General features: G+C 39.0%; 1 protein-coding gene and 1 long non-coding RNA gene across 2 annotated transcripts; both read right to left on the bottom strand.

The window, feature by feature from the left end:
• Positions 1–7,190: 7,190 nt before the first annotated feature.
• Positions 7,191–16,211, bottom strand: LOC144658347 (uncharacterized). Its single transcript, XM_078518769.1, has 2 exons — positions 16,138–16,211; positions 7,191–8,368 (listed from the first exon to the last, which is right to left on the bottom strand). The coding sequence occupies exon 2, from the start codon at positions 8,317–8,319 to the stop codon at positions 7,717–7,719; it is 603 nt and encodes a 200-aa protein (XP_078374895.1). The 5' UTR covers positions 8,320–8,368; positions 16,138–16,211; the 3' UTR covers positions 7,191–7,716.
• Positions 16,212–26,413: 10,202 nt separating this feature from the next.
• LOC144658419 (uncharacterized) lies at positions 26,414–27,228 on the bottom strand. Its single transcript, XR_013571711.1, has 2 exons — positions 26,842–27,228; positions 26,414–26,710 (listed from the first exon to the last, which is right to left on the bottom strand). It is a non-coding gene; the product is annotated as an uncharacterized LOC144658419 (long non-coding RNA).
• Positions 27,229–27,262: the final 34 nt, after the last annotated feature.

The raw sequence follows: 27,262 nt of genomic DNA, 5'->3' as shown, positions 1-27,262 counted from the left end.
AAACATTTAAAGACGAACAAAGGGAGTGTATTCGACAAATAGTTTGTAAAAGAAAAGATGTATTGGCGGTGCTTCCGACGGAATATTCGGCAGGAGCGTGATCTATCACCAATGGTGTCGAAGATTATTACATCACACCACCAAAAGACGCCAGACGATCGTGCCAGTGACGAAAACTACAACCTTGAAATGTCTAATTTGAGCCTTACACAAAATCAGCCTTTGCAGAAAAAAATTTTAAAAACCATCCGATCAGCTCGTTCAAAAGGGTTATTCAAACACACGTTTGTGAGAGTAAAAATATAATTTGAAGGCGCTAATCACGCTTATCTGATGGCATCGCCGACATTCTCGACGACGTTGACAGATACTTTAATTAGGGGGCGGCAGACGACTTCTCAAGTAATTGTATCAGGCTTTCCTTTTTTCGCCTTCCCTCCGCCGCGAAAAAAAAGAAAGCCTGATCGCAGGTTATTGTCAGAGGCGCGTGAAATCTTGGCGCAAAACTGAGCAAGGTATAAATTGAGGTGGGGGGGGGGGGTGAGGTAAATGTTCCCCTACCCTACCCTACCCTACCCTACCCTACCCTACCCCTTTTCCCACTCCTATTCAGGAGTCTTCTTTGTCAACAATAGGTGGTTTTCACTGTCGAGCCGCGAAAAAATAAATCCAAAACTATAGATTCAAAACAATCAAGAAAAAAATACAGGTTGTAGAAAACTACTAAATAAACTACAAGTTCAAGTCTCAGGTTTGTACGTTATTCCGTACTCGAGTTATCCGTCAAAATGTTTCACGCAAATTTAGAGAGCACAGTATGGAAACGCCATGTTGGAGCCCAACTGCTTGGGCTCCAACATGGCGGCCGGAAATCAATGAAACATCTGGCATTAAATTCTGCCAAAAAAGAGGTCAGATCATCTTCACGAACAAGTAAACATTCACATAAACACTTCTCGCAAAACCTCAGCTGTCCAGATTGTTAAAAATCACAGGATGAGGCATGTCTTAAAGAAAACGTGACAGCCTTCTGGCGGCCATCTTTGATCTCGTGTGGCGTGAAACGCCGAAATTCAAAATGCTCTATCTTAAAGACGGTGATTGCTATCGAGCTAAAACCTTCAACAAGATATATATTAAGGAAGTCTAATAGCCAGTGAAGGATAAAAACTCAGGGGTCTTGCGATTCTGGGTTTTAGAATTTTGATGACGTCACGTGAAAACCAAGAATTCAACTTCCTCAGTATGGGCATGATATCAATACGTTTTTCCCGAAGCCACTTGTAACTACACGTAGCTTCATTCGCATTACATCTGACATGGCAATGTAGCCCACACATAAATCGATCGACGGAATTCAATACGGTCAATATCTATTCATGTTGACTTACGTACCCAAAGCTAGACAACATGCAGGACAACCATGTATCATTTTTATTTTCCCAACAGATTTTACAAATCAATACACAGGGAGCCCAAACGCTGTATTAGTTATTCATAAGGGGAGTTAATAGTTAATAATAACAGTTAAAGTAAAACTTGAGACATAATTGAGGCGTGTCGTATTGACATTGCGACAGATCGATTACCGTTTAAAACTCGCAACATAAACCACCTTCGCTCTGATTCAAATCGCCCCCAAAACCGGTTAAAAAAAAAACACAGGAACGCAGGTAAATAAGGACATTTTTATTTTAAGATTATGAATAACTAATACAGCGTTTGGGTTCCCTGTGATCAATACAAACGTATCGAGTGAAGTAGCTTAAAAAAAACAAAACGAAAATGAATTCAAAGTATAATGGCACGCCATATAAATCCTAATTCTGCAGATATATCTATCTTACCTCTAATTTATTTTGTTATCAATAAACGGCGATTTTTAATCCAGTAATCAGGTTGGGGGCGCGTCGCCCTTCCTGAAATTTTCCCAACTCAAATATGCGATTTTCACTAAATAAATAAAATTTACTACCCAATTCCATACCAAATTTAAACATAGAACTTTAACTGTTTTCGTAACATTAAAAAAGGTCTTCAGAATTACCAAGTATCTTAAGCGCTACATCTTATTCAAAGACCCTCAAGCGGTCCAGGGATTCTGTATCCGAAAATCTAAAAGTTGGCTCTAAATAACCGACCAAGTCTGACAATCCATTCTAAGGGAATCTGCGAATAATAACTGAGCATAGAATAGGCTGTATCTGATTGGTTGGTCGCGTAACATTGAATATCTTTGCCTGTTCAGGTGATAAAAGAGAATTATATCCGTATAAAAAGACATATTATATTAAAGCAATTATAAATCTGGCAACGTGAATAATAAGATTTTTTCACGGCTTCTGCATGTTCATACTTTAGCAGATGATCTAAAACAAATACATAATGATTTTAAATGAAGACCACCTGATCTTCAATAACTATTTAATTTAAAGTCAAATCCAACATCAACAGAAAGATACTGACCCTAAACCAATGCAAGCCCAAAAATTACTCATGGAAAAATGTTGTCAGTCATGGTATCATGCGATCAAGTCGCCAATACACGACTTTAACATGACTATAGAGTAGTTTTTCACTTGAGTGTCGAAAATACTTTTACTTTGGTTTTGCATTACTACGCTCATTTATTGGCTCAAAAATCTCGCGCCACTTTCTCAGCCAATCAGAAGTAAAATCAAAACAAATTGTGAGTTTACTCGCGTACGTTTCCGTGCGCTTCGTGACAACTTTATGCAATTACTTCGAGTTTTGATTGGTTTACTGAATTGTTAGTGTCCCTTGTGATTGGTCAGACTAATTACTTTGGTTTTGGTTTTACGACACTGAAAACTGCTCTATTCGTTAGCAGTTAACATCCTATCTTCAGTATTATATACTAGGGGTAGTTGACACTAAAAGTGCCCCCGGTCTTTTGATCTTATCTGATTTGTATAAAATGGAAACTTGTTTGTGTTTATTTTTGAGGGTTGTAAATGTGCGCGAAACTGTAGCGTGCGGTTTTGTGTTAGTGGCTATCGCATCTGGGCACTGGGTGAGGCATTGATGGGCAGTGAGAAGTTGAAGATAGCTCAATAGCTTGCTACTGTAGTGCAAGTTGGTTACGATTGCTGGATTGAAAGACTCAGTACAAATCTGCGATTTGTCAGACACAAATCACACACAAAAGCGACTGAAAGACTCAGTCGAAAAACCAAGTTTACAGAGTTTACATAAAGAAAACAAAACACTCGCACTGCGCAGTAGCTCACGGTTTCTGACTTTCTGCTTAGTTTCACTATTCTCAATGTTTTCTTTATGTAAACTGAGTCTGTTCAATTCAGCAATCGTAACCAACTTGCTCTACAATAGCAAGCTTTGTAATCTATTTCGATAACAACAAAATCCAAACAAATATCCTTATCTTGCAAAAGCTCAAAAAAGACTTCCACGTTAAACTTCTCTTGCACAAGCTCAAAAACTCGACTGCCTTCAGGCGTGTCTCACTTCAAAACACTGTAGCGCGTCCGGGTTGAATTGTAGATACATAAAACCCATATTAATTTAAAGCTCGTAGAACTGGCTATCTAAAAATTTCATCCATTTTGTGATAAAGTAAATTGTTGAATTTTTTACGAGGTCTAAATACGAAAGTCGGAATCGGCTATTGAAAGCTTTAAAATTCGCTAATTTGATTTGTTCGAGGGTTTCCGCTCCCAAAGTGCTAAAAAACGTGTGCGTTTTGTCGTATTCGATTACAGTAAAAAGTTACAGAGCATTTTCGAAGAAGGGCTAAAAAACATGGATTGATCGTACAGAAAAGCCTCTCAACGCAAACGTTTTTATAAATAAAAAAACATCTGGAAGTCCATGGAAATCAGGACTGAAACCAACCTTCGTATGGCAATTCTAATGTTAAATCGGTTCTCCTCTATGGGTCAGAGACGTGGAGACGCACAAAAAAAGCACTACAGAAGATCCAAACATTCATAAACAGTTGCCTGAGACGTATCTTTAACATTTGGTGGCCCGAGAAAATTCGCAACGAGGAGCTGTGGCAGTGAGGAGATCAAGAACCAATTGGCAGGCAGATTCTAAAGAGGAAATGGGGCTAGATTGGCCATACCCTGCGGAAAGAACCAAGCAACATCACTCGCCAGTCCCTGACTTGGAACCCCCAAGGGAAGAGAAGGAGAGATCGACCCCAAAACAGCTGGCGTCGCGACACGGAAGCAGAGCTAAAGTTAATGGGTTTCGCTTGGCAAGATGTTGTGCGGAAAGCCCAAGGTCGAGCTCGCTGGCGAGCTGTTGTCAATGGCCTATGCTCCACCTGGAGCGATGGGCCTAAGTGAGTAAGTAAGTTTATATTCGGTCGCTACACTTCAGTAGTAGAAATTCATTCGAGGCTTTGTGCGAAGATTGATTTGCCTGAACATTTCCCCCAGGAGGTGACCGAAAAAAAAACCTAAACACTGCTTGGCCCGGTGATCTGAGAACGTGTTTGCGGGCAGTTCGGTGGGCGGTGTTTGTTTGCGAAGCGATAGATTATTCTAAATGCTTTTTTCTCGAATTTTATTTTTCGCATGGTAGCTAAAACTCCAAGGGATTTTGTTCAATTGCCTTCAAATCTTCAGAGGACTTACCAAAAAACAAAAAAAAAACATGTCGGCGATTGTTTGAGCATGTTAAATGCTGCCCTTGCCTTGCCAATTCTTGCTCCTACATCTACATCCGTACCTCCACTCTTGTCAATAACACTGCCAAGGTATGTGAACGAGTCCACCTCCTCTAGCCGCTCTCCTCCTACTGCTCCTCCTACAGCTCTTTCTGATGTTGCTGCCAATCCGGTGGTCTTACCCTGCATCTGGTCATGGTTATGTGAAAGGAGAGCCAGATCATCAGCGAAGTCTAAGTCCTCCAGCTGTGTCCAAGGGGTCCACTGAATCCCATTCTTCTTTCCCTCGGTGGTGGTTCTCATAATCCAGTCTATAACAAAAAGAAACATGAAAGGTGATAGTAAGCATCCTTGTCGGACACCAGTCCTGACGTTGAAGCAATCTGAGAGCTGGCCCCTATGCACCACTCTGCATGACATTCCCTCATAAGTTCGCTGAATGAGTGTTATGATCTTTTCTGGTATGCCATAGTGTTTCAGCAGCTTCCACAGTGTTTCTCTATCCACACTATCAAAGGCCTTCTCATAATCAATAAAGTTGACGTAAAGAGCCGAGTTCCACTCCAGGGATTGCTCCACTATTATGCGAAGAGTGGCAATATGGTCTGTGCATGATCGTCCTGTCTAAAGCCAGCTTGCTGGTCTCGTAGTTGGTTGTCAACTGCCGCTTTCATTCGTTCTAAAAGAATTCTGTTTAGGACTTTGCCTGGAACTGATAAAAGTGTGATTTCCCTGTAGTTACTACAGACCCTCAAGTCTCCTTTCTTTGGTAGTTTAATAAGAAGCCCTTCTTTCCAGTCCTCTGGAAATTCTTCCTCCTCCCAGATGTTTTCGAATAGCCTGTACAGAATTTCAGTGGAAGTGCCTATGTCAACCTCGAGAGCTTCTGCAGGAACACTATCTGTCCCAGCTGCCTTACCATTCTTCAGTGCCTGGATTGCCTTTCTTATCTCCTGCCGTGATGGTTTAGCACAATTAATAGACAGCTCTGACCGAATATAAAGCCCTGACTAAAAGATCGAACGTATCGCTTTGGGTGTCTATTCCCGACCGACAAAAGGTTAACGTTAGATTGTTGTGTGATAATTACATGCGAGTCTGCCGTTGTCATTCTAATTAACAATTAGACGGCGAGCTCGAGGTTTCTTCGGCTGATGTTGGCGGGGGCGGCCCCGGTCCTATCAGCCGGTGACCGAGGCGGCCGTCTTGTGGCCCCCCCGATCCATGCTGAGTCGATTTATTGAAGGTGTTGATTGTTTCAGCGAGACTAAGCGCGCGCTACGGGCCTTCTCGGATCGTGTGGCACCAGTTTGCCAATCAGATTGCGCGATTACCAATAGTGGTCAGTGTGGTTATGCTAATTAGCTTTAGAACACTTAAGCCTGTTTTTCACCAGCGACGCAAGTACAAGCAGGCAAACGCAAGCACGCGAACAGGAAAAAAAATGACCCTTGTACTTGTGCTTGACACAAGTTCAAGCATAAGCATCAAAATTCAATTGTGTTTGTGCTTTTGTTTGCGTCGAAGCCGTATTCACGGTGAAATTATAGCCGTTATCCGTAAGCCTGGTTTTCACTAGCGACGCAAGCACAAGCGCAAGCACAAACGCAAGCATAAGTAGTTCGTGCCAAGTGAAAACGAACGTCGACATAAGCACGAGCACATTAGCATAAGAATATGATGTTTACAAGTTAGAAGGCTCCGTTCTCGACTCCGTTCTCCCTGCAAATATTGTGGCAGAAACTCTCAGAAACTCTCTCTCCTCTACTCGTGTGACGAAGAAAGTGAAAGCGACTAATAAAGGAGAAAAACGAAACATTTGGGATTATAAATATTTTTAAAGAAAGCATTCGTCTCCGTTTTTTTCGCTACTCGAGTCCGCGCTTGGGCCTTTTTGTTTTTTTGTCTACACTTCTCCGAACATTCTCGAAAAACGTTTATCAAAATCAACCGCGGTCTCTGCGACTTTGTTCAAATGCTGGAACGAGTGCTTTAATTGGCTAGACACGGCTACACGTAAACAATTTTCTTGTGCTTATGCGATGTTTGTTTTCACACGAACGCAAGCACAAGCGCAAGCACAAGAAAAGGAAAAATTTTGATCCTTGTGCTTGCGCTTGTGCTTATGCTTGCGTCGATGCCATTTTCACGATGAAATAAGAGCTGTTAAGTTATGCTTGTGCTTGCGCTTGTGCTTGTGTCGCTAGTGAAAACCAGGTTTTACGCTTGTGCTTGCGCTTGTGTTTGCGTCGCTAGTGAAAACTAGGCTTTAGCGGACTGAAAAGTTAAGTTGAAAGAATACGTTTTATAATGAATAAGTTTTTTAAATAATCTTTTTGGTATATCGGATGTAAACTTAAAATCTTTCATCCGGCTGAAAATTTTGGAAAGAATCACCCTTTAAAGGTATACGGTATACATCCCGCCAAAATATGATCCACAACATGTGCGAGGTGAGAGTTGTGGAGTTGTGACGACGCGTAATCCGGGAAGGTGCTTGAACGTCACCATTATCCAAAACCCATAGCGGGCAAGCGCTATTGTTACGTCATCATTACCCGATACTATTTGCAGGCAAACCCTATTGTGACGTCATCATTAACCGAGACTAGCTTGCGCGCTCACTTCAACCAAGTCGAGATTTTTTCTGGCTTCTGACTGTATGCACTGTATTTCCCCGTGTATTTCCTCTGTATTTTCCTTATGTAACTACTTATACGTGGGGACCACTATAATGCCTCATCGGGCTTTGGCCTCTGGGCCAAAGCCCTGCTGGGGTAATCACCTGTTACAAAGAGAGACCTTAACTATCTGATGTAAAAACATCATATATACACATTATAAATATGAAAACTAGTTTCCATGATAGATTTCCATGCCAAATCAAGTACAATTTAAACTTAAAAGCTTTGCCACAAATTTTGATTTATACTGATGTTATCACATTTTCCCATATATTCATTATTTTTTTTAGTAAAATGAATTAACATTGGGTCACTATATCGACAGACAAGAATGTGGTCCACCAGTTGAAAATACTGGTCAGATGACACACAGTTATATTATGGTTTTTCCTGTTTGATTTCTTTCAGGTCACTTAAAAGTTCAGCGATGCTGCAGGCATTCTCATGCTGCTCAATTTTACAAGTCGCTCCTGTGCTACATGTTACTTCATGTTCTCTTAGACTTCCTGTGTCATTGAAACACTTTCCACACTGGTTACATTTAAAAGGTTTCTCTCCTGTGTGTGTTGTTTTATGCCGCTTCAAAGTTCCTGCATGATTAAAACACTTGCCACACTGGTTACATTCAAAAGGCTTCTCTCCTGTGTGAGTTCGTTTATGTTCATTTAAATGTCCTGCCTGCTTAAAACACTTGCCACACAGTTTACATTCAAAAGGCTTCTCTCCTGTGTGTATTCGTTTATGTTTTTTTAAATTTCCTGCCTGATTAAAACACTTGCCACACTGTTTACATTCAAAAGGCTTCTCTCCTGTGTGTGTTCTTTTATGCTGCTTTAAATTTCCTGTCCGATTAAAACACTTGCCACACTGGTTACATTCAAACGGCTTCTCTCCTGTGTGAGTACTATTACTCAATGTATGTTTTTCTTGCTTGCCAGTTTGAGTGAAACTCTTGCTGCACTTTGTGTAATCTTCAGCCATCAAGGTACAGTAAATTATTCCACTAGCACGTGATATTTTATCCTCAGACCTAAAACGCACAAAAAAGTAATATCAGTGTGTTGTTTCAGAAAACACCTTATCCTTACTTATTTCTGCTAATACTTTATTTCCCCAAAAACTCAGGAGCTGGATTCCTCTAGTATGAATTTTCACGAGTATTATTTTTTCTCTGTATAAATCAACACCCCTGGTAGAGTGCATTTAGGAGCAACATTTGTTGCAGGGATTTTGTTAAAACTCGAGTTACTGAAAAAGCTATGACATCATAAAGTTTTTGTGACCTCATAACTTTGTAATGTAAATTTGGACTCATCCATGCTACCATTTTTTCCTTACAATGCTCTTCACCCGTTCGCTTTTGTTTTAACATAGAAAGATGTAAGCTGTGTGAGTTTTAAGGATTTTCGTGTTCTGGTCACCTAACATATCAAATATGGTCATGACTATCAAAAGTGAAGGTAACCTTCAATAGAACAAACATGACCAAAAACTAAATCCAGGATACTACAGGAAGCCCAAGATATGACGGTTCGAAGACATCCATAGTAACCATTTTGTAGTTAAGGGTCTCCCCCCTTAAGGCTTGTTTACACAAGCAACTTTTATGTGACAATTTTTATTTGATTGTTTAGATGACGAAAATTGGCAATTTTTATGTGGCAATTATCTTTGCTGAGAAGCTGGCATGTAAGCAAGTTTGTGAAATAAATAAAAGTTGCAACATACAATAAAATTGCTCATGCAGACGACTTGTCACTTAATATTAGGCAAATATTGTGTCAGCATATTTAGTCCCCAGTCTCCCACTCGGCATTGTGCACGGTTCAAGACCTGGCTGGGGCACTGCATTATGAGCTTGGGAAAGTTACCAGAACCAGTGAAATCAATGCTGGGGTAACCCTGTAATGGCCTACAATCCCATCCGGGGGGGGGATACTCATCCGGCCTGATGGGCCACTTGGCTTGAATGCAGACTACCTTACCCTTATATTCACATACAAATTCTGAGTGAGTGATGGACACTTTTTGGACTTTAAGGACTTTGGCTAAGTCCAAATAAGAATTCACTCTGAGTTGAACAATGCGAGCTGCATAATAGCATGGGCCCAACAAACAATAGGAATCTCTTAATAAGCAAGTTTGATTGATTGATTGATTGATTGATTGATTTAGCCAGCAATGACAGTGCATAAGAGTCAATAAGATTACAGCAAGGCGCCCAAAAGTGTGACCACTTTTAATTTATTCACATTCTTTCGTGAAGATTTATTCCAATCAAAAGCCATGGATAGCTTGCAGTTGACTTCTGATTGGATTAAATCTGCACGAAAGAATGTGAATAAATTAAAAGTGGTCATACTTTTGGGCGCCTTGCTGTAACGGCTGATAATCAATATTACAGTGCTGTAATTGATGGCAGTAAAAATGCCAATGAATTGATTAGAATTCAAAATCAAAGGAAAATCTTATGACCTTTTACCATGACAACACATATCAATCAATAACAAAACAATGTAAATTTCCTTAAATACCAAGGTAAGTTTACTTGTTAAGCTCAATTAGCCATCAATATGACAGCAATCAATGTCAATTAACTAACGATTTTCAATTGACTTCTAATCATGGATTGTCGTCGATTCGCCGGTCTGGACATACAGCAAGTTTTCAAGTTAAATTGTAATTTTAACAAAATATTTTTTTTAGCTTTTCCAAGTTTCATTCTTCTGAAGTTTTAGAGGATACCTAAACTTCGAGCCAGGATCCGAGCCAAAATCCGGTAAGCCTACATAGCGTTCGGGTAGCCTAACTAGCACTCCAGTTAGGTTAATTTGTGTCGCTAAGCTTGGGTTGCTTGCTGTTAGCTTTTATAATAGGGTTAGGATCCTAGCTTGGATCCTGGCTTTATTATTAGTTTACCTCTAAGTTTTATTCTGACTTACTTTTAGTGTATATATATATATAATTTTAAGCACATGTTTCGGGAAGTATCATAGATCGCAAAATGGAAACTAGTTCTGTTTCTTTCCCTTGACACATCCCATTTTTATAAGGAATTATTTGTATATCAGTCCATGTTTTCTTCTACTGTTTTTAGCTCCAATTAAAAGAAGTATTTGCACACTTTAAATGTTAATAAAGTATATCCACATTTTTAATCACACTACTGGAAAACAACTGATTGATTCTGTTTATGTATTTACAGTAAAACAACAAATGTGTTCCATGTTAATAGTCACGAATGACCAATGCTAATCAATTCAGTATTTCTTTGATTTTTGAATAAAGATTAACATCTAAAAAACGAATGCAATCAGACAACTGATTCTTTCATTCGAATATAAATGAATTTACTGTTTGGATTAATGTCGAGGCAATAATTAATGTCTTTCAATTCCCATGAGAAAGCTAGGTGATACTGTAAAATTAATTGGGAAAACAGAGTGAAAATCTCACTTATATTAAAAATACAGGGTCTTGTTTACCTTATTCTTACCAATTTTTGCACACAGTTAATCTCGTGAGAATGCAGGAGAGCATTCTTAAGCATAAATTTCTGTAATTGCAAGAGAAACTCAAGTAAAAGTGTACTAAGGGTACTAAATTTTTAGTGGTTTGTTTTCTTAAACCCTGCATGATCCATTGCTGATCCTATCACTATGCAGAAAATTATGCGTGTCACATATATCTGAACCTAGTAAATGGCCCAGCTCACTACGAGTCACTCATTGCATACATGCATGTAGCCCAGTGGTAAGAGTACCCACCCAACACTTGTATACCTGCCAACTCTCCACGCCTTGGGCGTGAGTCTCACGCCTGGGAGTTGAAAACTTCAATCTCATGCCAAATCACGCTTATGAACCAATTTCTCACGCCTAGTCCAAAACTGTGAGTTATTACAACCACAAACGACACACTTTCCAAAAAATGTAAACTCAAACCATTGTAAAAAAAGAAAACTCCATGCAAAATGAGTAAATGGCAATACTTTCCCCGAAATCTCAGAATTTTGACAAAAAAGCGTTGGAATGAGGTTATGTTTAGCAAACAAGTCCAGGCACTGGGATCAGGATATGTTCGCAACTTCTTCGGAATACTTCGGAAATCTTCAGAAAACTTCGGACATTGTCGTATCGTCTTCGGAAATCCTGTCACTCTCAGGATAAAAATCTCACGCCTTTGACCCAGAAAAAGTTGGCAGGTATACCCTAGAATTGCATTTTGACATAATTTGCTGATCGTAGCAGTATACAGGAAGTGTGTCACTGGCATACCTCCCAGATAAAAGCCCCCCCCCCCCCCCCCTCATTTAATATTTATAAGCCCACCTATGACACCTTACGAAGTTGTATAAGCCCATGGCTTATAACATGAATTTTACAGTGCACTAACCTAGTGAAAAGACACTTCAAAAACTACAAAATCGCGCGGCTAGAGTAATTACGAAATCCAGTTTTGATACAAATTCTAGCTATCTTCTTAACTCGCTCGGCTGGGACAAATTATCGATTAGAAGGACGAAGCAAAAGGCAAATTTAATGTACAAGTGTGTTAATAAGCTTGCCCCAGACTACTTCTGTTCAACCCGAGAGTTTCGTCTTATAATCTACGTGACGCCACCCTAAAGTTATACTTAGCGAAACCAAGAACAGACTAGTAACCTAAAGCGATGCTTTAGCTGCAGCGGTGCCTCACTATAAAATGATCTTCCTGAAGAACTAAGAACTGCGAGTTAGGTGGTCTTCTGCATCGGACTCCCACACGGCAAATATGTAAACCAGTATTTAGAAATTTATTTTTATATTTCTATTTTTCTTTTCTATACTCTATCATATAATTTATTTTTAATAAATGTATCAAAGGCATGTAATTAGGCTTAACTGTAGAGCAAAATAAAGATTGATTGATTGATTGTACATAACTGATATTTTAACCATGGTAAAATAAAAATTTCATTCATTTACATCCATTTAAAAGGGCCTTTCAAAATATCTCAGAGAAAAACACCTAATGTCTGATTCATCTAAGCATTTGAAAAGGTGACCCAAGTGATAAGTTTACAAAAGAGATATAGTGTTCCTTATGTATATTTGTTCATGAAAGGTATATATGAAAACATTACAGTAACCTTTTCTGTCACAATTGTATATTAATGGTAAGAGTTTGGACATCGGGGCTGGGCCTCTCCGAATAGAAATTTGTTGTGTCCACCACCCCACCCCCAGACTCCCTCCCCCTGTTCAGGACTGGTCTTTCTTTCAGGTCAGTTAAAAAGGCCTCAAAACCTAAAGAAATCCATTAAAATACTTTATATCCTAAAAAAGCTTTGAAATGTGTTAACCACTCAAGAACAATCAATCACGAATGTATTTGACTCAACAATTCAATGGGATTTCCGGGTCCCACCCCCAACGAATGCCATTTTAATATCTACACCACTCGCTCTTAAAGAATTACTGTATTTTGGACTTTATTCTCCAGAATTCCACCCTTACCCCTTTTTGTCTTGTGACGTCATGACTACGTCATGACGACACAAGATAATACTACAGGGGACAAGGTGCATGCCATTTTAATATCTACACCACTCGCTCTTAAAGAATTACTGTATTTTGGACTTTATTCTCCAGAATTCCACCCTTACCCCTTTTTGTCTTGTGACGTCATGACGTAGTCATGACGACACAAGATAATACTACAGGGGACAAGGTGCATTCCATGCGTATTTGCTTTCTGAGGCCGCGGAATTTTCCCGCCATGTCAATATTTTTCCCGCCATGTCAAAATTTTCTTTTTTCAGTAAATGCCGAAAAATGCGATCATCAGATTTAAACAAAACAGATGCAGACTTCTCAACCTCAAAGCACTGGAAATCTGGAGATTGAGGTAAAAAAATCTGGAGATTTCAGCAAAAACCAGGAGATTGATCAACTGACGGACAAAAATAGCTAAAAGAGTCCTAAAACCAGGCGCTAATCAAATGACTTGTTACTCTGTTTTTTCGTGAGATTTCTGTTTCTCGTCGTGAGATTGAAGTGAAAACCGTGAGTCTCAGGACAAAATCGTGAGACTTGAGAGGTCTGCAGATGCTGTTTACACTGACAGTTGCGTTTATATTTAAGCTTTTTGTTTGTTTTTCTTAGTGATAAAAGCAATCACACGAGATTCCCACCATTCTAGTCATATTAGTCAATCAGATAATAGCTACCGTTTCGTGAGAACATGTGTTTTATGATTTTGGTACAGCAATAGGGGAAAAGCATGTCTTAAACAGGATTGCGCCTTACAGAACTGTAGGTATGTCGACCGACAATATGTCAGGAAAACCTTTCTTTGCCGTTTCCATTTTGGTCCATTTTTGATTAGATCCGATTTCAAAGATGTAATAGACCGTAGTAGTCGAACCACATGTGTACCTTTACTTCAGTTGACTAGCTAGCTTAGGCAAGTTAGAATTTGTGCTGATTAAACTAGTTCAAAACAACTGATCCCGTGGACATTATTTTCCTTGTGTGTCTTCAATTTGAGTATTACTCGAAGACACACGCGAAAGGTCAACCATGAAACTTTGCTTGGTAGTGTGCGTGAGTTTATTGAAACGTGAGGCTGAAAACGTTCTTATCAGTCACAGACACAAAACAACAAAGGAGAATCTGTGACTTTGTTGACCTTTTAAAGATATTTAAGAATTATCTGTGACAGATAAATGCTTACGAATCTGTGTGTGTCTTTATTTTTTTTGTGCTGTTATCGGAGTCCTATAACTGTTCAACGGCTACATGCTGGAGTGTAATTTGAATTTAAGTCAAGCCTACTTTCGGCTGCTTGGAAAAATCGCTTTTGATAAGGTGTCGGAAACAAGTCGCGTGACAATAATAAGTACAAACATTATCCGCCTGACAGAAATAGCAACGATCAATTAATAGTATGAATCAAAATGAACGCTTAATTACCGTGATTGTGATCGGAATGGATACTATTAAGGCATCGATTTCAAAACTTTAAGCATGTAATCTTATACAATAATTAAAGATAGAAACTTCAAGGACAGTTACTCAGAGTTTCACGCACGAAGCGATCATCAGACTGTGTCGTTAGATGCGGTGAAATACAATTTAAACTACTTTCATGGAGGACGGTTGGAACGATCCTGTCTCTGATTGGCCGTGTAGTACTTGTTTTCGTGCCTGCACTTGGTAACAAGCTCAGATCTTTCGTTCAAGAAGGTGGATCTGTCAGCTGATAGTATGCAGAGCTTCTCCGTCAGACACAAATTGCAGCGTGACGGGTTTCCCCTGTAAGCGCTTGCTCTCGTGACAATGGACCACTTGATCGAAAATTCGGTGTTGTTGTCTTTCAGGTCCCAAATCTTATATATATTTTTTAGTTGGATTTTAAGCCCTTCGCGTGAGAACCTTTTGTAGTTGGAATAAACCTTTGTTTTTATCTTTAACTGTGAAATCGTGAAGTTCAGCGCAAGCATTCACGACAAAGGTTTCTGAATTGACAAGTGAATCAAGAGTTTCGTATATCGTGTTGTGAATGTCACAACTTTTATCGAGCGACAAAAGTAGCTTTAGTTTTAGTTTAAATTTTAGGGGTGAGGAGTCTAAATGTTTCTTTATGTTAGATGCACGCTTTTTAATTTTCGATATCTTTACAAGCAATAAATAGACGTGAAAAGCGGTCTATTTTCAAATAAATTAAACTCTGAAAAGAGTCACAAGACACTAAGCCCAGAGGGCTTTTGATTGTGCCATCGAACGAACGGTTCGGTTTGTCTGTTTGGCCCGATCGAACAGAAAATCAAGATTAACTTAACAAGAAATCGCCGCGTGGACACAAAAGCAAAATACTTCCGTGCAGTTAGAATGGAACAATACAATGTATAAACGAAAGAGACTAATTATACATGATGGGGTCTATTAGATTTAGTTGACAGAAATTTTTAATTCTTATAATACAAAGGGACACTGTGGGCAAGAGACCGTTTGACCTTTCTCGCAGCTTAAAAGCTTGCTCGCGCGTATCGTGTGTCGTTTATCCGTGATATCACACTACAGTATAACGCAATATTTGTTGAGACAACATAGGGAAATCTAAAAAAAGTATAAAAATATAAAATAAAATATTACTGTTGTTCAATTGAGAAAATCTACGAAGAAAATGTATTATTTGCATCCTTGGTCTGTGAATTCATAACAGCTATACAATCACTAACAAGCTTCTTATGTTTAAAAAATTGTAAGCTGCAGTTGGATAACAGTTTTTTTCACACACAAGGTGTCAGCTACTTTTATTTACTTTAAGTTTTTCCTCAAAATTATGTAAGACCCCTTGTGAAACGCCATCGCTTCTGCATGCATCGCGTGCCATTTTTCACGTTTTTTAAACTACGGTTCTCTGTTTCAATGCGACAACCGATTGCTGCGATCGATAAGATATAGGAGTCAAGAATGGTCCCTTAAAATGTCGCAGTGCTCGCAAAATTTTAGTGGGTGCTCGTTTGCTCGTGCTCGCACATTTTTACAAGTGCTCGCATGCTCGGTTTTTAGTGGAGGTAGGTTTTTTAAAAGTGTTCGTTGCTCGCAAGGCTAATTTTTGTCAATGCTCGTGCTCGCATGCTCGCAAATGCTCGCAAAGACCATTTGATACCCCTAGATATGAGCAAATGGCCGAACTCACTTAGCTTCAATTGTCCTTTCTTTCCCGCAAATCGGAAGAAGGAAACCGCTTAATTTGTAGCTCAAGGATACCCTAGCATTCTTAAACATGGTTTTATAAAGTTGATCTTACCTTTAATGGAGAAAACTAGTCGATAAGAGGGCTGCAGACCTCAACCACGATCGAACGGCAGACAAAAGCGGGTCTCTGTAAAAAATGGACCGGATGGCGGCGGATAGCGGATGGCGGATGATAAAAGGAGGATAAGAAAAGGCGGATAAGAAAAGGCGGATGACAAAATGCGGACCCAAAAAAAAATTAAAAAAATAAAGAAAGAACGTTTTTAATATATCAATAATTTAATCAATTAAATAATTTAATCGATAAATTAATTAATAAATTGAGAAGTAAATATTAGCACATTCAGTCCAGGAGATGTCTGACAAGAAAAAAGAAACAGAGATAAAAACTTTTTTCGAAAGAAAAAAAAAACCTTGACTTTCCTTTATCATTGGACTCCGGGGTGTTACTAAACTGAGGATCAGCGCAGTATTGTTTGTGAATGGTTGCTCGACTTTATCATATGAAACTGGACAGACAAACTACTGATCCCCCGCGCAGACGTTGTTTGGGTTCGTCACGCAATGATTCACGCAATTGTCACTCCCAGCGTGACGAAAGCGTTTGCGTGATCGGGGTCCCGGTGCGGTGCTGTTTGCCTGCGAGCAGAGTCGCGTTTAGTAATACATTCGCTAGTGGCAAAGTTGAGAGAAGAGTAGGGTGCTGGAATCTCAGTTGTCAGATAAATCTTTGATAATTTCTCGGCTATCATTTCATCATTTACCGAGGCATTAGCCCGCGAGCAAGCTCTTCCTGAGGGGTGGAGGGAAGAGAGCTTGAAAAGACAACAACAATCAAGGACTGGACTTGGTGGCCAAGAACGGAAGATCGAGAATTAATGATGGACGACTATTTAACCTGAGATCATGCCCTCCCTCCCTACTTATGAAAAAAAGAACGCCTGATCGCAGGTTAACGACTTTTTGGATCTGAAAACTTTTAGTTGTGCGTAAGGGTACCGCAAATTCCGTAAACAATATATTACCACTTTATATATCCTGACCGGCATTTTTAATAGTTTTGTACGTTCATGCAACAAGGCATGTTATCAGAGCCTATAAGTTGGGTATCCAGTGCATAAAACCTGTTCATTTTATGAAGAATACTCTCGCTTCAGTCCCCTTCAAAAGTCAACTTTTTAATCTGATCTGATCTCAAAGTCTGAACCACGAGAGCTGTTCACGAAGGTTCGATGGTGAGTATTAAAGATGAGAGGGTCTCAATGGGTTAGTGCCTATTACGGTTAATAGAATACTTTTTTATCGGCTAACGGTTAATTTCTTTCCGTATCGGTTAACAGAAGGATAAACATTATTTTCCATTGTTTAAAGAAGTTAAACATTAGGCCAATTAAAAAAAATGTTTCTCGTCCAGATTTCTATAAAAAAGAGAGCGGTTGGGCGTTTTTTTTGTGTTTATTTATTATTTTGTTGCGTTCCTTACCTGCGTTGTTCGAATATCGCTGTTTTTTTTTTCTCCATTTTCAAATTCTCCAGAAGCAAACTTGCAAAATAAATCCTACAAGGTAATTGACCTATCCAGTACGGACATAGCGTACCAAGGTTTTAAAATTTTCGATTGAATTCGTATTAAAATGATTAAAACGCAAACAAAAGCCATGTCTTCAGAATTTTCAACTACGTACAAAGTGGAAGTAACATCAATTTAGGTTTCTAGGAAACTGCTCACCTACCCCTCCCCAAACCTAACATTTTGCCCAAAGCGATAAGTAAGGGTTAATGTTAGGTTTGGGGAGGGGTAGGTGAGCAGTTTCCCAGAAACCTAAATTGATCCGTAACTTCTGCTGATTTTTGTTCTTTCTAACTTTTCAATAACAAATAACAAAAAAAGAGAGGCGACCCCCAAAAATGAAGCGGGCGGGGACGAGAAACATTTGTTTTTTTTTTTTCTTTTACTTGGCCTTAATTTTTATAAATTCAAATTTCCAAGGAGGTAAAAGTTAATTTCAATTGTTGTAAAACACAGTTAAGGTCTTAGGACGATTATGCGATGAAAATGTAATTTATCCCATTTATTTTAAATTGTTTTGTAGCAGGTTTTCACGAGACGGTAGTTTTAAGTCAAATGACTCTTTCGGAACCTCTCGGCTTGGCCATTACCCGGTTTACATATTTTACGGCTAATGCCGGGTTAATCCCACTGAGACCCTCAGGAAGATCTTTTAGGTTTAAAGCCAACCGCAGAGGCCAACAATGGCTTTGGGTTTTCAGAGTCTTGGAATCAGCTGATTAGGTCAGTGCGTACCTTATTATTACTTATTTTCTCACGTACTAATCCGAATTTGGCGAGTATTACTTTTCGCGATTGCAAGAAAAATAAGAGCAAACGTGTCTTAAATTTCGTGATTTGTCAGTGTTTTATGAATCCGTTGTTAAAGACTAAGTTATATAAATTTCGCGCAATGTATTTTTCGCGCGTATTAATTTTCGCGATTATTTTGAAATCGCGAAATTCGCGAAAATAAATACTCGCGAACATTAGTAAGAATAAGGTAATAAAATAAAGGCAACCAAAAGAAGGCTTTTTCTTACGGGCATGGTTACTTGAAAAATGCAAACGCGAGTTTTTGGAGAGGTGAAATTTCATATGTTACTGTATAAAATATGCAAATTAGTTATTTCGATGAGGAAGGTTTTTGTGTTTTCTTGTTTCGTCAGCCTGTTCGTCACGTATCTGCAGAAAGAGAGGGAGGAATGGGGGGGGGGGGGGGTTACTCCCATATACGGGCTAAATAGGAATGTGCTACGGTATAGGGTGTGTTGAGGTTGAGGTTCTCAGGCCTTAGCTGGTCAGAGGCGCGTGAAATCTTGCAGTGATCTTGGCGCAAAACTGAGCAAGGTATAAATTGAGAGCGGGGAATGAGGTAAATGTTCTCCTATCCTACCCTACCCCCTTCTCACTACTCCTATTTAGTAGTCTTCTTTGTCAACAATTTAACTTCCTTCTTGGGGCATAATATCGATACGTTTTCCCCAAAGCAGGTTCATCCGCATAACATCCGACATGGCAATGTAACCCACAATCAACTCCATCGACGGAAGAGACGGAAAAGACATATCCATCTAGACTTATGACGCAAGGGCAGAGAACGTTCAGGACAACTAAATATCATTTTATTTTCCAAACGGATTTTACAAATCAATACAAACACATCGAATTAAGTAGCATGCAAAAACAAAACAAGAACGGACTCAAAGTATAATGGAACACAGTTAATCCTAATTCTGATGATATATTACAGTCAAAATACTCAGAATGTGCCGCCAAGAATTCCGAAATAGTTTTGATTAACGGCGAACGGATTGCATTATTCGTTTCAAACATTCAAATTAAATTTAAATATTGTAGATCATCCAACCGTGAAACCGTGAACTTATCAAAAATTAACCAATTTGATTTGATGATCTACAATATTACAATAGTGCTAAAATATAGTTAACCCTTTCATTTTAAATACCATAGAAAAACTAGTTTCTATATAAACCTGGCAACGTGAATAATAAAAACACTTTTTCACGGCTTCTGCATGTCCATACTTTTAGCAGATGATCTAAAAGAAAGACCCAAAGATGTAAAATGAACACCACCTCATCAAAGTCAAAGCCAACACCAACAGAAAGATACCCTGAACCAAGTCCAAAAATTACTTATGGAAAAAATTTGTCAGTCATGGTATCAAGTCGCTACTACACGACTTTAACATGATTATATTCTTTAGCAGTTTACATCCTATCTTATTATATTACACCAAAAACAGGGTGACGCCAATGGATATTCCAAAAATATTTTAAGTGTTCTGCAAGTTAATTGTTCATATTCATCCTTACTACACACATAATTCATGTTGCAAGGTCAAGCCACATCTCGGATCAAACACATATAGGGGGGGGGGGGGGGGAACTGTTGCATAAACTTGGCTTGCAATTTGCTTTCTTAAATGGTCAGTGAATCCTGCTTTTTATGAGAAAATGAAAAAAAAAAGACTAAAGATTTGATTTTTTTCTCCCACCCATGTTGAAATTCTTCTTTTTAAAGGAGTTGTAGCAGTACGCAGTGCACATGCTCAATGTTTCAAAAGTGTTTTATTTTTTAAAAAAAAAAACAAAAACAGGGTGACCCCTTCAGTCGCAGGACTGGTATCAATAGGGGCCTTGTGTAAAATAAAATAAATTAAAATTAAAAGAGAGTATGTATAAAATATATATCTATCTATAAAAACTTACTACTTTAAAAAGATACCGCTAAAATGCTAAAAACAGTTTAAAAAAAAGTTTAGTGTTCTCATAAAAATAAGTTAAATTACGAATTAAAAAAGTTCTAAAAATAACCTAAGAATAAAAAGGAGAGATAGCTTGGAAACGTTCCTTGGGCTGCATAGTCTTAATGTTCGTCGGAAGACTATTAAAAATGGATGCACCATGATAATAAAAAGACTTTTTAGCGACATCTAAATGAATGTTTGGAAGTATAATGTCAGTAAAAGACGATCTAGTGCATCTCTCAGCCCAACAAGAAATCAAAAAAAGTGAGATTGCATTAGATTGTCATTTAAATCTGTTTTCATCATTGTACGAGGGTTTCAAGTGCTTTTGTTAGGTTAAGTAGAAACAATAGGAATTATTTTTGAAACAGATATGACTGAGATCATTGAGCAAAATACAGAATACAAGGCCACTTTTGTGATGGTTATATTTGGTGGCTTGTTCAATGGACTCTGTAGTCACCAATGTCACCAATCCTGGCATGTCACATCAAATGAAATCAAACTGAATTTTGTCGCCGCTTAAACATTGAAATATTCAATTCAAGAATAGATTATTGAAACGAAAAATGAAATCAAATTTGCAATAATGGAATCATTAATCCACCCTTGACAGGAACGCTTGAGCTGTTTTGACTGTAATGAACTTCAGCAAAAGACAAAATCTGATTTCTTTTCGGTCGTTGAATGAAATTGAACACAAAACTTTTTTGGGGAGTTTGATTTCTGAAAAACATTTAAAACAAGCAATGTTATATTGCAATTTCTGGCAAACATGCCATGACTAATGAGCACATACATGTAAACCATGGACCACTGTATGCATCATGGAGAACAGCTGGGGAGCTCCACTTGCCCTTGTTGGATATGGGATACCCGGCGGTAGTCAAGATAGGTATAGCCAACTCGGCAGTACATTCTTGTTGGTTATCTACCATCTCACATCAAAAGCATGCTCATGTAATAATTGTTGGGTACAAAATGACAAAATCAAGGTAATTTCTGGGTATAATTATACTTGTATGTGTAGCCCTTATTAACTTATCAGGAAACTCTTTCTCAAGATGAACGAATGTTGAGAAAGATACTCTGAATCCCCAGTTTGAATGTTGAAATGAAGAAAACATAACTTCATAACTTCTTTATCATCATGTGTTGGAAAACCGAATGTTCGATTTTGCTTGATTCATAAAATTTTGTGAATATGAAATCTTAAGCCCGGTCGGATTTCGTTTGGTGACTGAACTTTCTCAATTATTTGATTTTGACTGATTTGCATTTTTTTTTTGATTTATTTCAATGAAGAAACAAAATCGATTATACCTTATTGTTTGATTTAGTTTGATTGGGCTTGATTGGTGATTTTGATTTATTCTTAAATTATTATATGGCCAGGTCTCGCAAGGACTGGGAACTGCGGAATTCACGAATTTGATTGGCTAAAGTCGATATTGACTGTGGTCAAGATTTTCCCATCTAGACTTATTTCATTTGCTGCGAGAAAGTTACAAACAAATGTACAAAAACAATGACTGGTTTTGGCTAAAATATATAATAAATGGACTTTATGGTAAAGCAAAGTGCTCTTTATCCACAGCAGATTCAATTGAGTCAAAAAAATATCTGTCTTCAAAAGGGCATGTACTAAAACCCGAAACAACAAAACAAAACCATCAAAACGAAGCGACTGAAATGAGCGAAACCACCGAAGCGACTGAAACGAAACCGCCGAAACAACCAAAACGGCCGATAAAGGAGCGAAATGAAACGAAGTCACCAAAACAAGCAAAACCCATTACAATTATTGAGGGCTAACCTTAAACAGGCTAACCGGAGTGCATAGTAGGCTAACCTAAGTAAAAAGTAGGCTAACCAAAGACTCCAGAGTGTGTTGTAGGCTAACAGGAGTGTATAGTAGGCTAACCAGGGTGTATAGTAGGCTAACCGGAGTGTATAGTAGGCTAACCGGAGTGTAAAGTAGGCTAAACACAGGTGGCCCAAGCTCTCTACCAGATTACCTTTGGACGTGACTCTTGCTTACGAGCGGTGTTGTGTTACAAAGATTCGATTTATAAGGGTTTGTATGGGAAACAACGGTTTTGCTTTAAAATAAAGTCTTTATTTTAGCAGTGGACACCTAAATAACGATAACTCGCCGAAAACGCGTTGTATCGACCTGAGAAGCTGGAAGACAACAAAGAATGACACAACGAATCAGGGTAAGTCAACTTTATTCACAAAATATACATTGTTTTTACTTTTAAAGCACGTGACTTCCGGATTACGTGGGACTTCCGTCCGCCATGATGGTGTTCCAAATACCAATATGGCGGACGGATGCCAGTCACAAACACAAGTGTTCAGTCGAGTTTTTTCCAGTTTCGCGTCCTCAAAATGCCTATATGCCTGATCGTGGGTAGTTCTAGAAAAAGTGGTCGAGATAAGGGAATACGATTGTATCGAGTACCGGCAGTTGTGACGAATCAGGGCCCAGAAGTTGAAGAGCTCAGCATTGAGCGAAGACGAGGATGGATCTCAGCAATATGAAGCTGCGATGACCTCACAGAAAAAATCTTAAGTAACGATAGGGTTTGTGATCAGCATTTTCATTCTGGAGCCGCAGCTTCTTCGTGGGACGAAAGACCGAATTTAACATAGAACGGCAAATGTACAAATGTCACGAACGTAGGAGTCGTGTAGGCCCGTCACCTTTATTTACTAAAGAAAACCGAATACCGGCAACTGATGAGATCCACACAGAGGATCAAAACCATGGTCTTGCCTGAACTGAACCATATACTGGCATAAACAAAACGCAAAATAGTGAAAAGACTTGCGCGTGAAAGATTTCAAATCTATATTATATTTGAATCATGTGGTGCCAACGTAACGCAACGAACAAGGGAGGTAAAAAATTCTAAACATCGAGCTAAAAAGACAGAGCACTCGATCAAAATAATGCAAGAAGCATAGACTTTACAATACAGAAGGTCTCTCTGAAACGAACTTTCAGCTTTTTTATAGTAAAGCTAAAACAGTCTCTGGCGAAGCCGGACCAAGATTATCCGTGATAAGACAATACATCTTGCAACAGTATTGATTAAATGCCGGGCCCGGCGTCAATAAAATGCAAGTAGTTTACATTTTCACGGAACATTTCAGATCTTGTCCTTCCAGGGCGAACATTTTGAGGGTGGTGGACAAAACACTGACCCCCAGTCCATGGACTACCCCCATGGACTACCCAAATGGACTACCTAAAATGGACTACCCCTTAAAAATGGACTACCCCTTAAAGTACTATTCCGAGTGTGTACTACTTACTGAGCTGTTGTTATACGCACATAATTTGCACTTACTTCGGTTACTTTCGACAACTCTAGCCGCCATTTTGAATGAATTACACTATACATCTGCTGACCTCAAAAAGCGAAGACTCATGCCCAGACCCCAGGGGGGGTACTCCGGGATCAAAGTGACGGGGATGATCGAATGGAGGAAAAACTCAGGACCCAAAAAAATCCCTAAGTCTCCCGACATTACCCAAAAAAATCCCTGGACCAAAAAAAAAAACGCCCAAAAAAATCCCTAGTCAAATTACCCCTAAATTGCCAAGGCCGCGCCAAGGCACTTTAGTTTGATTTTAATACCCCCAAAAAATCCCCTATTTAAATCAAGTCACCCAAAAAAATACCTGCCAAATTCTCCTACCCAAAAAAATCCCGGAATCGAAAATTTCGACCCCAAAAAAAATCCTTCGCACATCCCCGTCACTTGGATCCCGGAGTACCCCCCTGGGGCCCAGACTCAGCACTATTTTTTCCTCAGGATCTGTCTGCCTACCGGTTCTGTTCTCCTCCCTGCACTGCCAAAGTTATTCATTCAAAAATTTTCTCTGGCCACCAAATGTTTAAGATTCGTCTCAAGCAACTATCTGTTACTATTAAAAAAGTTTGGATCTTCTGTAGTGCAGTGCAGTGCCTGTTTTGTCTGTCTCTATGAGTCCAAAGATTGATTGCTTGATTTGAGTCTACACTTTCGTGATCAGCGGATGTTCATTTAGTATAATATATTCAAAATGGCGGCTAGAGGGATACGTACGGCTTGAAAATAAACAAGGTAAGACGTAAGTGCAAATTATGTGTGTATAACAACAGCTCAGTAAGTGGTACACACTCGGAATAGTACTTTAAGGGTAGTCCATTTTTTAGGGGTAGTCCATTTTAGGTAGTCCATTTGGGTAGTCCATGGGGGTAGTCCATGGACTGGGGGTCAGTGTTTTGTCCACCACCCATTTTGAGAGCCTAAAACATATCTTGCAAATCGAATTTAGCCTAAACAAACTGAACTAGCACAACATGTGGTAGTCATTCAACTCTACAAACGGAAACCACGCAGCGCAATGACCTCTAGACACTTCCTTGGCCACAATCTTACGGCTATATTCAATACATAATGCCTCCAAATAAAAACAGTACCCTCAGAAAGAAGTCAGAAGCAAATAAGGTCGAAAGACCGAACTTAATATAGAGCGGCAAAGGTACAAATGTCACGAACGTAGGAGTCGTGTAGGCCCGTCACCTTTATTTACCATAAACTGCTCGTACGGGTCTTCGTTTTCGTATGGGTCTTAGTTTTCGTACGGGTCTTCGTTTTCGTACGGGTCTTCGTTTTCGTATGGGTCTTAGTTTTCGCACGGGTCTTCGTTTTCGTACGGGTCTTCGTTTTCGTACGGGTCTTAGTTTTCGTATGGGTCTTAGTTTTCGTATGGGTCTTAGGTCTTAGTTTTCGTACGGGTCTTAGTTTTCGTGTGGGTCTTAGGTCTTAGTTTTCGTACGGGTCTTAGTTTTCGTATGGGTCTTAGGTCTTAGGTCTTCGTTTTCGGGGTCTTCGTTTTCGTTACTACCTAAACTGCTCATCGGGAATAGTGACCGGATCGACTCCAACCTCGCCGATTTTTTCTAAATATCTTCGTTTAACGTGGTCGTCGAGTTTTCTGCAATACTCAGATAATACTGGAATCGTACTACAAAGCTCATCTATTGTAGGAACACGTTCGTTTTCCGGAGAATCCATTGAAATTTCGAGTAATTCAACAGCGATGGCATATAAACATATGTAAATTTCACCCGCGGTGGAACACCAATATGGCGGATACCCAAATATGGAAACATCTCTGACGTCACGTGCAAGCCAAGAATTCATCAAAACAGTTCGTCTGCAGCGCAGGCTAGCTGACTACCTATTGGGCAGAACAATATACAAAGGAAATACAAAGGACTTTTCTGCCCAATCAGGAGGCAGCATTTAGAGTGCTGTTTGAACTGGCCATTTCCCAGGGGCACCTTTCTATCGCTCCAAGTTTTCTAGTTTCGCCTTTCACTGTCCCTGGGTGTCTGAGGATGACCAGGTTTGTTATTGTTAACTTGTAATAAAACCTCTTAACAATTCTACGCAAACATGGACTTATGATTTGAAAAAAAAAACCTTTTTATTGGTAATTAACGCTACAGGAAATTAACGCGAATTTAAAAAAATTCGCGTTAATTTTTGTTAACGCTATTAATTTCCGTGCAGCATTAATTTCCATTATTTTGGCCCCAATTTCTTTCAATAAGTTTTTTCTTTGTGTTCATCGCGTTAATTTCCTTCATTTTGAAATGCTACCTCCTCTTTCGCGTTAATTTAATTCCTGTATTAGGGATTTTTTTTAAATTCGCGTTAACTTTTAAGTCGCGTTCATTTCAAATACCTTAATTAACACAAGCGTTTATTTCCTATAATAAAGTAAAAGATAACGCCCTTCCAATATTCAAGTTTCTTGAACAGTTCAATTCCTCGGAAACCCAGGTATGGTTAGCTGGGGGGGGGGGGGGATAGGCACGAAGAAAACTACTGACAGCACATTGGAGCGACAAAAGTTTATAAGAATGGCGTAACCCAACCTCTTTCCCAGGGCTGATCTAAAATAAACAATCACTGACGTTAAACAAACATCCAATCATCAAGTAAAAAGTGAAATCTTTATTTTAATAGGGTAACTCCATTATCTTTACAATAGACCTCTTAGGCTTTGTTTGTTTTTTGTCCCATTTCAAACCATGTGATGTTACCCTTGAGAATTATCTTTTTCAAATTCAAACAAATTCTCGTGAAAATGAATGAATAATTTCCAGGAGTGTATCGAATTTATGAGTTCGAGTTAGAAATTTCGAGTTCGAGTTAGAAATTTCGAGTTCGAGTTATGGGGTAACATTTTCCCAGTTGGTCATGTATAGTGTCGCCCTTATCACCAAATGAAAGCTAACCGCAAGCAAATAGGAGTGGAACTAACCGCAAGCAAATAGGAGTGGAACTTACCGCAAGCAAATAGGAGTGGAACTTACCGCAAGCAAATAGGAGTGGAACTAACCGCAAGCAAATAGGAGTGGAACTAACCGCAAGCAAATAGGAGTGGAACTAACCACAAGCAAACCAGAGTGGAGCTAACCGCAAGCAACTCGAACTCGATATTTTAACTCGAACTCGAAATTCTAACTCGAAATCGAACTCAACTCGAAATTCTAACTCGAACTCGAACTCATGAAATGGACAGACCCAATTTCCAGATGGACAAAAGAACAATTCTCTAGAGAACATCACATGATCTGAAATGGGCAATTTACATACGTAGCTAAAGAGGTCTGTTAAAACCGTCTTAAATATCTGCTCCAATGCATTAACAAATGAAAGGCATGCAATGCATGCTAAGCCGACGACGTTCCAGTAAAGCAAGTCAGTATGCTTAAATCCCAGATAGAGGTCTGAGAATTGACCTTTTGGGCTTCGTTAGTTCATTTGTCCCATTTTATGCAC

This window comes from Oculina patagonica, chromosome 6, assembly GCF_052425735.1.
Source record: "Oculina patagonica isolate OP01 chromosome 6, crgOcupat, whole genome shotgun sequence".
In the NCBI taxonomy this organism is placed as follows: Eukaryota; Metazoa; Cnidaria; class Anthozoa; order Scleractinia; family Oculinidae; genus Oculina; species Oculina patagonica.
The sequence above is the reverse complement of the archived record's forward strand: the minus strand, read 5'-3'. Positions and strand labels throughout refer to the sequence as shown.